Raw genomic sequence first — 15168 nt, 5'->3', positions numbered from 1 at the left:
ATTGCCTCTTACCACAGGCAGGCGATAATGTCTATTTTCGATCACATCTTCCCAAATGACAAATACATTTGATACAACTGTTCATAAAAGGAAAAAGAGAAGGAAAACGTGGACGTGGGCAGAGAAGCGTTTCAAACAAGAATGGTTCAAACAACTCCATCATAGCCGGTCTCAAGCCCGGTAGAGAGAGGAGGTGCTCTGGTTGAATCCTGATGTTACCCCAAATTCAAGTACCCCTACCACCCGTCTCAGAGAGTAGCGTTAAACATCAAGCTGTGAAACAAGAAGAAGGTAGGCCCAGACGCCTAGAGGAGGCAGTGCAACTACTGAGCTATGGGGATCACGGGCCAATAACTCATATCCCCATTACTGTCAAACCTGTAACGAAGAAAATAAACCGCCCTGATAAACAAACTAACGATTTTTGGCATGAAAACGGTTATAAAATTTGGATGCTGGAACATAAGGATTCTGCCGCAAACAGGAAAATGGAAACGGGTCTGTTCAGAGATGATCAACTACCGTCTCGGCTTCGCGGTATTCAGCGAGGTCTATTGGAAAAAATTGGATATCATCGAATACAGAAGAATTTACTTTTCTTTATTCAGAGAATGAAGAGAGATAAAACCATTCAGAGGGTCTTGAAATTCTTCTACAAACGTCGTGAAAAAAAGCCTCATCGAATGGAACTAATTTCTGGAAGATTTATCTGATAAGATTCAACAACAGTATCAGAAATGTCAACATAGATCAGTGTTATGCTCCAATTGAAACATCTATACCGATGAAAAGGACAATTTTCATTCCACATTGAACACAAACATAAAGACAAGATATTTAATAATACTGATGGGAGACATCAACGCGAAGAAGGGTCCTGATAACGAAGAAAATAGGAGTTTCATGGCTTGGGACAAGAAAACGTTAACGGAGAACATTTACTTGACATTTGTGCAGAGAGAGAGAGAGTGGTAAGCAGACCAATTTTCCACATAAGAAGTGCCAAAAAATAACACAGGTGCTTCCCGATGGCGCGATGGTGAAAGAGGTTGACTCCTTGTCATCTAACGGAAATTGAGAAAATTAATGTTCAGTGTGAGGTAAAAGCGAGGGAGTGACCACAATCTTGTGCTAGCAAAGTTCCGTATCAAGGTGGAAGATAACAAGCTCGGTTCCCAATGTAAACAGGGACGATATGATGCGCTGAAACTAATAAACGAACAGCACAAGTATCAGTTCATAATAAGTTGAGAAATTGGTTTGAATCCCTTCGTAGGACTGGTGAAGTCACAACTGTGGATGAATGAAGCAAAATGATGATCTGCTTTGTGAGTACCAATGTCGAAGTGTTTGGCTGTAGAGAGAGGGAAATGAAGGCATGGATGTCTGGTGATACTTGGCATAAGTTAAAATTGAGGAAGGATACCAAACCGAAACTCAATCGGTGCATATCTCGACAACAGAAGCACGCCTAGCAACAAACAAGATATTGAGGCGAAGAGGCCTGCTAAGAACGACAATTATCAGTGGGTAGAAGAACAAGCAATGAAAGCAGAGAATGCCACGAGACATGGTAACCTGAAAACCCTTCACGAGGAGACGAAGCCCCTCTCCAAAATGAATACGTGAAGAGCAGGCCCTGTGAAGAGCAAGGACGGAAACATGGTATCCGAAGAAAAAGAGCAATGGGAAATATCGAGAGAGAATTTTGTGGAGGTATTAAACATGTACAGAGACAATCTTGAACTGGAAAAAAGTGCAAGGTTCCAGCAGTACAAGACCAGAAAATCAACAACAAGCCACGAATAAAGGAAGGCATCATTGTGGTTATCACAGACGAAGATGGGTGGGAAACATCAGAGTTAATGTCATCCATCCTGAAATTCTGACAGAAGTCATCGAACATTCATCTGAATTATTCCTCCTTTGTAAAGGTCTAGGGAGAAAAGTAGATTCCTGAAGACTTTGGGTGAAATGATAAATGGGACAGAACACTATGTGACAATTGACAAGTTATCACCAATCTATCAATCCCAAGCAAAGTTTTCAGGAGGTTACTGCTCAACCGAATTACAAATATTGTTGGTCAGGAGCAGAGAAGTGAGCAATCTGTGTTCCGTAAGAATACCTCCTGTGTTGATCAAATCAGTACGCTGAGGATCATGGTGTAGCAGTTCACGGAGTGGAATACAGCGCTGTATATTACGTTGTGGACATCTCCATCCCTAAAACTTCGACTCATTGAAAAGAGACTTCATGTAGAAAGTATTAGTCAAGTACGGAATACCTGAAATGATCATCAATCTCATCAGGAACGTCTATGAAAACTTCATGTGTCAAGTGGTCCACGAAGGAAAACTGCCCTAGCCAATCCGTGAAAATTCAGTTGTGAAACAGGGATTTATACTTCCTCTCACCATCTTCCTCATCACTATGCACTTGATCATGAGACAAGTGATGTTCGGATCTTAAACTGGGCTAAGATAGAAGTTGATGAAATGGACGTTGCTGAGATTCCCGATGACGTTTGCGTAATCGCCGAGAACTTCGCGGATAGGGAAGTTGAATATAATGGAACGACAGGGAGATAGGGCAGAAATGAGATCAATTGCAAGGGGATAAAGGAAATGAAATTCAGTAGCAATATTAATCCAAGCCTCAAGTTCGAAATCAATGTGGAGAGTATGTTGAATCTGTGGCAGACTTTCCATATCTTGGCGGCATCGTTGCAGAGGACGGAGGTGCCAATGCATTTAAAATCCGCATCAAGAAAGCAAATTCCCCATTCGTCCAACAGTATTGGGTATCATAAACCCACGATGTCACAACCAGGAAAAAACTTCCAGTCTTTCGTATTAATGTAGAAACAGTCCTTATGATGGATGAGAGACCTGGAAAGTTACAACACAGATCATCAGGAGCATCCAAGTCGTCATAAACTCCTGCCTTAGAAGAATCGTACGGATCCGTTGGCTAGGGACTATCTCAAAATGAAGAGGGCTGAGGAAAATCATATATATCCATAGATAAAACGCAGATCTTGGGAAGGGTAAGCCTCTGTCTGAGGAAGGAAGATGTCATATAGAGTATGGCGCTCAGATCGAACCCTCAGGGCGTAATACGAAGAGATAGACCAAACAAGATTTGAAGAAGAGGCGTGAAGGAAGAGATGAGGGATTTTGAAAAATTAATGGACAGACCTGTAGGCACTAGCCAGAAGACGGGACCAGTGGAGTCCATTTGTTTCAACCCTTTGCTCCGAAAAGGGTCGTAGGACATAAATAAAATACGTCAATCGTTCAAGTGTATGAGTTCGAAATATTGGAGTCTTGGAATATTGGAAGTTTTCCGTTTTAAAACTTGTAATTATTTTCCGAACCTAATAAAAGGATGAAATCAACTTAATATCCACTAATTGGGGATTACAGATATATCTACCACATTTACATCGACTTAAAACCAACTCTTCTAACAATAACACTTTTACTGGTTTAAAATTCTTTTCCTCTGTAGTTCAGTAGTTATATACGAATTAGAGCACTGGGGTGAAATGAACACTCGCATTCTACTTACCGGAGTCCCAGGTACGCCCGGAGGACCATCAACGCCATCTTTTCCTGGAGGTCCTGGGATGGCAGTGGGCAATTCCATTATAGACATGAGCGTGGTGAGATTACATGAACACACTCCAGGAGGACCAGGAGGTCCCATTTGTATACCATCAGGAAACTGGAAAATAAAGCATAAATCCTGTATTAAATCCAGGATCATTACACCAAAACTGCCATGTAGCTATAGATAGCCTGATGCAGTCTCTCTAAAGCAGACCCTTCCATGACGTCCAACGGCGTCTGCCGTATATGGGGAAATGTGTTCAGAAGCGCCAAAATTTAAAAGTAAAAATTCAGGATATTTTTCCCCGGCATTTCCTGACGGAATACGAAAATAACTGATAACACCTTATGCTACTCAATTATGTAATGTATATTATTAATTAATTTATAAATACTGAAATATTGTATGTATGTTATAAATACGGAAATACTGCATGTATCTGAGGTTTAGAACGCATGACTCTTCACTGTAATTGTCTTAGGCCTCTTCATAAATTTCTGAACTAGATTTATGCTCAAGGCACTGGCATGTTGAACAGGTTTTAAGGTATTTTTTTAGAATTCTTTTTCGGGAAGCTTTCAACTGAATTGAATTTCTGCCCTTGTAAATATGCTAACAACAGTATCTCAGTGGGCATTGCTATGTGGAAATGAAAAAATAAAAAGCATTAAGTTAGAGTTTGTTATATTTAAGAAAACAACCAGCTGATTGCATCTACTTTGCCACTGTCCACTTGACATAACTTCTCTCCCTCCTCTAAAATAACGAGGAAAAACCTGGGATTTTCAACAAATACAAGAATACTAAATCTGTCCCCAACATTGGGAGATATGGAGGGAGGAAAGTCCAAAAATAGAGAGTCTTTCGCTTAAATCGGAGTGGGGGGTGTAGGTGATTGGCACCTCTGCGTGTTAGTGTTGTCGCGGACTGATGTGTGTGGTAGGGAAGATCATAATAATTACGAAGGTAAAATTGGAAGTCAGGAGTACAAGTTAAGGCATATATTCATTTATGGCAAGAGGAATTGGAGAATGGAATAATTAAACGAAGGAAATGTTCGAAAAAGTTCCAAGTTCCTTGAAATCATTTAAGACTAGGTAAACAATTAATAGAGTATATGACATCTGGGTGACGGTCGTAAATGCAGATCATTGATTGATTAATTAATTTATTGATTGTATCATTCATATATTCATTCATTTTATTTACTGCGTGATTGTTACTATCATGCCATATATTTATATCTTAGCTGTTATAATATCAAGTTCCAATCGCTGATTCAAAACCAGTTCTCATCACCTCGCTTCTCAAATCTTGTTAAAAAGGTGTGATACAAAAGCGAAGAGTTACAAGAATTTATTTAAAAACAGTTTTCACGAAAACATCATGCACAGAATACGTTATTTAATAACAATGAAATGACACGTTCATGAAAATGAGACATATGAAATGTTATTAAACGTATTTTATCATCCAGATGTACTCACTCCATTTTGGATGAACTTGCTCTTTAGGCAGCGTTGCCAACCGTACGGTTTGAAACCTACATGTACGGTTTTCAACCACCTATGTTCGATGTACGGTTCGAATGTCAAACGTTACGCGTTATATACGGTTCTGCGAAATATTTAAATGCATATTTTTATTATTTATGTGTCCTCCATTCCTCCAGGGGACTCCCAAGCTGTGACTGTTGTCATTCACCTTTGATCTAGTTTCATATCAACAAATGAAGCGCCTGAATCGTCTGACACGTGGTATTTTTCTGTCTCACTCTGCGGCCGGGATTACCCTACTTCAAACTTTATCAACTGTGGATCTCCTAGTCGTATATTTGTTTACAGTCACACTCTTGAATGAGCTCACACCGAACTTCACCAGTGTGAAGTATGGTGTAATATCAAACATGTAACAGTGCAGCGTCTAGTTGTAAAAATCAATCAATCACTACTGATCTGCATTTAGGGCAGTCGCCCAGGTGGCAGATTCCCTATCTGTTGTTTTCTTAGCCTTTTCTTAAATGATCGCAAAGACATTGGAAAAATTATTAAACATTTCCCTTGGTAAGTTATTCCAATCCCTAACTCCCCTTCCTATAAACGAATATTTGCCCCAATTTGTCCTCTTGAATTCCAACTTTACCTTCATATTGTGATCTTTCCTACTTTTAAAGACACCACTCAAACTTATTCGTCTACGGATGTCCTCTCACGCAATCTCTCCACTGACATCTCGGAACATACCACTTAATCGAGCAGTTCGTCTCCTTTCTCCCGGTTCTTCCCAGCCCAAACTTTGCAACATTTTTGTAACGCTACTCTTTTGTCGGAAATCACGCAGAACAAATCGAGCTGCTTTTCTTTGGATTTTTTCCAGTTTTTGAATCAAGTAATCCTGGTGAGGGTTCCATACACTGGAACCATACTCTAGTTGGGGTCTTACCCGAGACTTACTCTCCTTTACATCCTTACTACAACCCCTAAACACCTTCATAACCATGTGTACCCTTTATTTACAATCATATTTATGTGATTACCCCAATGAAGGTATTTTCTTATATTATATTATCTTATTGATAATGCCATTTCGTCACACTTATGAATATTATTGTGATGTACGTACAAATTATTTTGCGTGAGAGTGCAGTGCTTCAATTCTTGTTGGTTAGTTTACTATTAATTAATTAAGTATATATTATTTCCTTCGTGGTTTATTTTGAATGTTAAATAAGTAAAGATGCGGCTAACTTCTGATTACAAAAATAAAGCAGATATTTAGACACCTAAAAAATTAAAAGTTTCTATTAAAACACCCAGAAGGAAACAAAAGTACAGAGAGTATAGGAAGTGGCTGCGTCCTGATTCAATATGTGAGGAAAGGGCAAAGCGTATGTGTTGCATTTTATTACTTCTAATAATACGTTCCAGTTAAGTATTCATACTTGATATTACTGCTACTTGCTATTTTTGCACGCATTCCATTTAATTTTAGGGTATTTGGGTGAATATTAGTACTGTAAGGTTAAATGTTAATTAATATGGTTTATCTTGATTTTCTGTATGGTTTTTACATTTTCTGGAGGTTGGCAACGCTGTCTTTAGGCCATTTCAGTTGTGAAATTACCAGCATTTCGCCCAAATGCGGCTTTGGCTGTATTGCAGCTCTGCATTCTGACTGAGCAACTCAGGAGAGTGACCTTCACCATACCGGTGGCCACGACTCTACGGTAGTTCTACAGCTCTGTATTCGGGAGACGGAAAGGGGCTGGTGTCCACCATTGCCTGTCCTGAGAATGGTTTTCCGTGATTTTTCCATTCTCCAGTAGTAAGATGAATACCGGAAGGATTCCTAGTACAGGCCACGGGCAGAAACCATCTCACCTGCACCAAATCAAATCTTCCTGGCTTGAGAGACGAAGAATCTTTATTACACCATTTATTCTCGACTCTTCACGCAGCACAGTTTCAAGATTATAACAGAAATGTTACCATGAATAAACACGCAAACAAACAAACAAAATAAAGTACAAAGGTCAGTCACCATCACTTCTACCAAAGAAATCGCTAATTAGTAGTCGGAAGGAAAGCCAGAAAAGTATAAAAGTATATAAATTCAGAACTATTCAAAATAGAGATTGCAACAGAAATAGTGCAATGCAAGATGTGATAAGCAGGCACTTCCAGTCAACCAAGACATTTGAAACGTATAACCAGAGAATTTGATAACCTTAAGATTGGCGGAAAATCCGAAAATTCTGAAACTGTTGGAGGGAAACGAGCTGTGGGAGTTAGAATAAAATAGTGTGAGAAATGCTTCATCCAGTGGAATTTCACGTAATGGATGGCAGAGTTTTTATAGATCAGAAAGTGCAAAATAATTTTTAACATCTAAATGCGGGACAGTGATGAGGGAAGTTTTCGAGATGTTAAGGAAGTAATGGTTACTAACAAACAGAAGTATCGTAAGTGGAGCGATGTACAAAAGTTAGGTATAAAAATGGACAAATATATCAAATAGTGAGGCACTTTTACGCATTCTAGAAGCATAACACTTCATACCAGAGAACTTGATACACCCACGATCTCTACAAAAATCTAAAATTCCTTAAACTCCTCGAGAGACCGAGCAGAGAGAAAGAGGGCCGAAAATTAGGACTCAGGAACAATACGTGCGCAAGCGCAAGAATTGTTTCACCGAGTGAGGAACTTTCTTAAAATCACATGGAATGGTACAAATAAATACAATGTTAAGTAAATATATAGGAAATGCAGTAATTAACGCATATATTTTACCGAATGCATTTTGGACCTGTAAAGGGATGGACCTGGTTTACCTGTTTCGATGATAATAATAATAATAATAATAATAATAATAATAATAATAATAATAATAATACTATTATAACACAGTCCATTCCATTCGTAATGTGCATTGATCCTTGAATATTTTATTGAATCTCATTGATACAGGTACGATTAGTGAATAGGTACCGTCAATAATTATATATATCTATACTAATATTATCAAGAGGAAAAATTTGTTTGTTTGTAACGAATAGCCTCAAAAACTATTGAACCGATTTTAAAAATTACTTCACCTATAGAAAGCTACATTGCCAGTGGGTAACATGGGCAGAATTTTATTTTCAAAACAATTCGAGGTGGGGGGCACGGGGGGAGATATAAAATAATATGCTAATATAGGCGAAATACCGAATTTGTTGTATAAGGACGAGACAAAGCTCAATTTAATCCTCTTGACGCAAAGAACAAAACTCGGTAAGCACTACGGGCCCGGAAACCATGTTTTAAGTCCCTAAAACCAACCGTTACGGAGATGTTGGCAATACACTACACATGCTCTAGGAATCGGTTAAAGAAATGAACTGCCGTAACCATGGCAACGTCAGCTCCAGGATTCTACAGCAGCGAAATTATCTTATAAATAAAGTTGTTCGTGTCTGTTTGTCTGTTTGTTTGTTCCACCATCACGTCGAAACGGCCGGATAGATCTCAACCAAACTTCATATTTAGAGTATACTCACCCCGGGGAAGGTTTCGATATGCATATCATTTTAAAATCTTTGAAAAGACGGGGGTTTTATAGGAAAACCACAACGATTTTATACTATTATAGGAAGTGAAACATGGACAATAACTAGCTCAGAAAGAAAGAGAATAGAAGCTTTTGAAATGTGGTGTTACAGAAGAATGCTGAAGGTGAGATGGATAGATCGAATTACGAATGATGGGATACTGAATCGAATTGGTGAGGGGAGATCGATTTGGCTAAATTTGACGAGAAGAAAAGATAGAATGATAGGACACATCTTAAGACACCCAGGACTTGTTCAGTTGGTTTTTGAAGGAAGTGTAGGTGGTAAGAACGGTACGGGTAGAGGAGACCAAGGTATGAATATGACAAGCAGATTAGAGCAGATGTAGGATGCAATAGCTACGTAGAAATGAAAAGTTTAGCGCAGGATAGGTTGGCATGGAGAGCTGCATCAAACCAGTCTATGGACTGATGACTCAAACAACAACAGGCAAAATATCGAATCAGTCGTATAAGGACGAGACAAAGTTCAATTTAATCCTCTTGACGCAAAGAACAAAACTCGGTAAGCCCTACGGGCCCGAAAACCATGTTTTAAGGCCCTAAAACCAACCGTTACGGAGATATTGGCACCACACTACCCCTCCTCTAGGATTCGTATAAAGAAATGAACTGCCGTAACCATGGCAACGTCAGCTCCAGGATGCCAGAGCAGTGAATTTATGTATGTACGTTTGGGCAAAGCTGCTAACCAAAATTGGTACAAATAAGACTTAATATCTGGAAAAAATATACTGTTGTGTAAGGCACTCATAGGACTCCTTTGGGCGGGGATGGAAAGGGGGCGAAGTACGAGTATAAAAATCTTACTATATATAGAAACCACTGGAGCAATTTCAACCAAACTTGGTACACGTATTACTTACTATCGGGAGACGATCACTGTGGGGGGTGTAGTTACAATAATAATCGAGAAGTATCGAATTCATAGTTTTCGGGGTCGCTGAGTTGAAAAGTAATACTCTAGAATATTTTGAAGTCCAGCCCCCTTTTAGGTGGGGAGCAAGGGGGGGGGGGTGAGATATAGAAATAGTTAAAAACAGTTTCGAATCCATAGATTTTAGGGTCTCTGAGATGAATAGTATTACTCCGAATTTTTTGCAAGTCCAAGTGGGGAGCGAAGGGGGTGAGATATAAAATTAATCGAAAAACTACATATAAAAATATTATCTTCTTCTTACTGTATATAAAAATATGTATGTATGTATGTGTGTGCGTGGGTGTGTGGGTGTGGGTGTGTAAATGACACATCTCCTCCTAAACCACTGGAGCAATCTCACCAAACTTGGTACACTTATCAATTAGTATCAGGAGAAAAACCGCGTGAGGGTAAGACACCCCTAGCACCCTTATGGGTAGGGGGCGAGGGGGGTGGTATAAAAATAATCTAGAATATTATCGAATCCATATTTTTCGTGGTAGCTGAAATAATTAGTGACACTCCGTTTTTTAAAAATTCATGTTCAGCCCCCTTTGGGGTGTGGGTGAGCAGTGTCGAATCTACAGTTTTCTGGGTCACTGAGACGAATGGTGACAATCCAGCTTGTATATCTCTTAGTGGTGGAGGGCAGGAGGGGGACAGTCTCATTGACAGTTGAAATCCTGTACATCGTATCTATAGTGCGACGGTTAAATACATATAGTTATCACTTATTAATTTTTAACAGGATCAAATACCTCCCAGTCGATTCGAGCTTCCATAAGGACGAAGTTTTACTCTAAAATTAAATAATCTAAAACTTGAAATCAAACACATCTAAATAATTTTAATACTACATAATAGATCATAACATATCAATCCGTAAGTCAAAAAGGAATTCTATAAAAATTCACATAACACATAACTAACTGGTAATGCAAATCTTAAAGGTAAATATTCAGAAACTATCCGGGCAACGCCGGGTACTACAGCTAGTCTACAATAAATCACAAAAACCTAAGATGTTACATACATGAAAATTGATATTTGGAGCCCCCTTTAAAAATAAAAGAACACAAATATTCTATTTCAGAAAATCCACTTAAGGGGGGGGGGTGAAAGTAAGTGAGGAAGGAGTTGAATTATTTATGTGAGGATGCATATATCTCAAAAAAGTGAAGATGTTACAGACTTTAAAATTGGTACTTGTAATCTCCTTTGAAAATGAACACACTCTTTTTGGAAAATCCACTTAAGGGGGTGAAAAGAAAAAAAATCGGGTGAATTTTTAAAATGAGTATCTTCTTCTTCTATCGCTTTACCCACACATGTGGGGCTGCGGGTACGAACTGTGTCGCACATGTGGATTTGACCCTTTTCATGGCTGGATGCCCTTCCTGACGGCAACCGTATGTGTAGGGATGTAATCTATACTTCTATACTAATATTATAAAGAGGAAAATTTTGTATATTTGTTTGTAACGGATAGACTCAAAAACTACTGAACCGATTTTAAAAATTACTTCACCTATAGAAAGCAGTGAGTAACATGGGTTGTATTTTATTTTCAAAACAATTCGAGCGGGGGGACGGGGGGAGATATAAAAATATTAAAATAATAGGCTAATATAGACGAAATCGAATTTCTAATACAAGGACGAGACAAAGCTCATTTTAAGCCCCTTGACGCAAAGAACAAAACTCAGTAAACCCTTCGGGCCCGAAAATCGTGTTTTAAGGCCCTAAAACCAACCGTTATGGAGATATTGGAACCACAAACCACACTACCCCAGCTCTAGGAATCGGATAAAGAAACGAACGGCCGAAACCATGGCAACGTCAACTCCAGGATTCTACAGCAGCTAGATTATGCATGTACGTTTGGGCATAGCTGCCAATCAAAACTGAAACACATGACTTACTCTCTGGAAAAAATATACTGTTGTGTAAGACGCTGATAGCACTCCTTTGCGCCAGCGGGTGCCGGCGGGCCTCCGTTTGTACGTACTGGCTTAGGTTTCAGCATTTTTCGGAGTCTATTATTTATAGTTGAAACTATTTTCTATCAAATCAGTAGGATCACTGATGTTATTAGTGCCGATATTCTGGTCCACTTTTAAGATCATTGTAACTATGAAAACAACCTATATACTGTACACAATTGTCAAGATGGTGCGCCCATGACTAGAAAAAAATGATCAACGTTTATACTCAGATTCATTATATGATGTGCGACATGAGTGACAAGCCCTGAGAATTATAATTCTCGATAATTATAGTAGTTTCTTTTGTGCATCGCGTATTTCCTTGATCATTTGTAATAGTTACGAAATGTCGGATCAAACAGGTACATTCAATAATATTTTTATATGTGGTACTATCTAGCGGAAGTATACTTACACTGAACCTGCAGCTTAGTGAAGGGAGCAGGTATATCTAGGTAGGAATGAAGGAAAAACATGGTAGCAAAAGATCTTAGAGGTCGACGCTAATTAGGAACTAATATTTAGAGCCCCCCCCCATGAAGAAAAGAAGAAGAAGATACACTATAATTCCAAACATGACAAATAATTTCTACGTACTTAAGTAAATACACCACTGATGTAAATATCTAATGAAGTCATTCACACCGATAGTATGAGTAACTAAAGCCAGTCTCTTATAACCCGTACGAAGAACGGGTACTTCTGCTAGTATATATATATATATATATATATATATTGATATTAAAAATATTATGGAAACTAAAGTCAATCAGTCCGGCCATTCTATCCGGTCGATTTCCTTCATTTTTTAAATTGAAAGGTATTAATGCACAGATTTGTCATCAGGTACTATAAATCACTTAACTTCTGCATTCCTCCAATTATTTTCTTTTTTCTTTTTTTGTCCCTTTGAAGCAATTATATCTTTGGTTATAATTGAGGTACGGAGTTGTTTTGGCTTACAAACACTCAGTGGATCAAGCTCTTTCATTTCAGCTCTTAACTATTCAAACTGGTTGATTATGAGGAAAGTTATGAGTGCACATTCAGTTTGACGTCTCATTTCTTCAACATTTTTCTCATTGAAGCAATCATATCTTTCGTTCTAATTGAGGTACGCAGTTTGTTTTGGTCTAACATCACTCAGTGGATCAAGTGCTTTCTTTTGAGAAACGGTAACAACTATTTAAACTGGTAAATTCTGAGAAAAGTTATGAGTACATTTGTCTCCATGACGAAGATCTTTGAAGGACTTTTTAACAGTTTGGCGCGTAGTGTTGTTCCAAGGAACGTTTAATTCAATTTCTTTGTGTGATGTATTTTCAAGTGTTTTGTTGACATAATATTACATTCTATTACCATAGCAGATCATGTGCTTTATTTCATTAACTCCAAATTTTGCAAATACATCCGTGAAGATAGTAACGAACAACACAATACATTGCGGGCGGAGCCAGCGGGAAACTGCTAGTTATATATTGATTTAATTTTAGAAATAATTTTACATAATTACGCTAAATTCATAAAAGCTATTCATGTAATTCATACTTTACCTGTTGCCTAAATCCTTTCTGGAGTGGGAGCATAGGAACAGAATCATTTACCACGTTATATTGGACAATACATCAAACAAAGGGAATATTCATTATCTTAGTAAATAATTTCAATAATACTTCACCACTGATAAGGAGAGCGTAAGTTCTTTCGAAAGAGGAGACATTTTATTCAATATTTTGAGAACATAAATATTGTGGCCAGAAACTTAATTCAAGCGTAACTAGAAGTGAAAGAGGACATTTCATTGGAAGAATTATTTCGTATATGAAGATGCAGACTACCACGTTACATATAAAATTGGTGATACATGCGTCTAGATTGCTACACCACACAAATAAATGGCAGTCAAAACTAGAACAATGCTTATTACATTATTCCGAATATAACTTCTGTGAGCCTATTCAAAAGTAGTTCTGCGGTGATAAGATTTTAAGGCCTTCTCATGTGAAAAATCAGTGGAAGCGAATTTTAATAGCCTGAATTTTAATTTTACATAGAAAGCTATAACAGAGGATTGGGATAGGATTAGGATTGGGAAGGAAGCAACTATGGCCTCTTTCAGTATACAGACCCGGCATCATGGAAAACAAGGAGAAATGCGAAAGAGGGAGCATCAGTGGTATTCAGGACACCCGATTCATTGTGATCAAGAGTCTGAGTAAGAATATTTATATCTCAGATGTCAATATTGCGTGAAGTGATTACTTTTGTTATCTTTATAATTGAAATATATGATGTAAATTCACTTCTTTGATGTGATGAGCATTGTTTTCTCATTTCTTACCAGGCACACTATGTACACATTTCTGTAGCAATGAACGACCTTCTTAAATGAATAATTACGTTACTACAGGTCCATTAGTAGAGAAGCTGATTCCTTGCTCTTAGTAACAAAATTTTCTCAATTGCTGAGGGTAGATAATTCAATTGAATGGGTGTGTTTAAAGAGCAGATATTGAGGTCGTTTCATGTTTTGTGTTATATATTCTGCTCTACGTTAGTAAAATGCATTTGAAAACACTCCATATGAATACACGCATCTGCACTAATGTTGGTACACAAGAAGGATGTGGTATGTAAAACTGATCAAAACATAAACTCGGTAGGGCATCTAGAACTTTAAATACAGCACATATAGCAGACGCATTAATAAGGAGTGTAACCACCCAGAACAGTTCGAACATCAGTTCTGACGTGTGACCTCTTGTACAAATGCTGAATGTCTCTCTGGGGTACAGTATTCCATGCTCGTTGTTCTTTTTAGCGTAGCTAGGCGATGGTAGTTGGCTAGACTGGACGTCATGTGGCATCCCATTTTGTCCCCGAAATGTTCGATGGACTGAGTTCTGAGATCTTGTGGGCCAGGGTAGCATGTATATACTGTGTAGACATAGAACATGCTGTGTTGCCATAGTGACATGACAGCATGCATGATCGTGGAGGAAGTTTGGTTCCTACTGTGTGTCTTGATATGGTCGGAGGACAGGATTGACAACATCACGGATGTACGACTCAATAGTCATGCACCCCTAGATCAATACCTGAGGCGACCAGGATGTGTAGCTTATGGCCCCCCATAAAATAATCTCAGTTTATGCGAATATACTATGGATTTTACAGCTCACCTGCACGTCTACGAACGCGAACACGGCCATCAATTTTTCCAAGACAGAAATAACTCATCACTTGACGCAACAATTCACCGCTCGCCTCACCAATGCACTCTCTCTTGATACCACCGGAGATGTTCATCACGACGAGCAGGTGTCAGTGGTGAACGTGCCAGAGGAACGTTCGCCGTCGTCTTCCATGCATTGCAGACACTCCGTGATACACACGAAATATAATCGCGCAACCAGCTGCACTTTTGTTGTCACGTGACACATATGCAGGCCGGGCAAGCCTGCGGTGCCCTTCCACGTACGATCATGATGACATCTACACACGGACAGTTTATGTTGTAAAACCCGTCTGGAT

At 38.6% G+C, this 15168-nt stretch overlaps 1 protein-coding gene across 1 annotated transcript in view; it reads right to left on the bottom strand.

The window, feature by feature from the left end:
• The window catches only part of LOC136880060 (collagen alpha-1(XVIII) chain-like), a 256097-nt gene that overhangs the window by 114273 nt on the left and 126656 nt on the right, over positions 1-15168 (bottom strand). The window contains exon 7 of the mRNA XM_068228774.1: positions 3574-3729. Coding sequence (XP_068084875.1) covers positions 3574-3729 — 156 coding nt within the window. The remainder of the gene's footprint in view (positions 1-3573; positions 3730-15168) is intronic.

The sequence above is a fragment of the Anabrus simplex genome, chromosome 1 (genome assembly GCF_040414725.1).
Source record: "Anabrus simplex isolate iqAnaSimp1 chromosome 1, ASM4041472v1, whole genome shotgun sequence".
In the NCBI taxonomy this organism is placed as follows: domain Eukaryota; kingdom Metazoa; phylum Arthropoda; class Insecta; order Orthoptera; family Tettigoniidae; genus Anabrus; species Anabrus simplex.
Note: the sequence above shows the minus strand (reverse complement) of the source record. Positions and strands in the feature narration are given on the sequence as shown.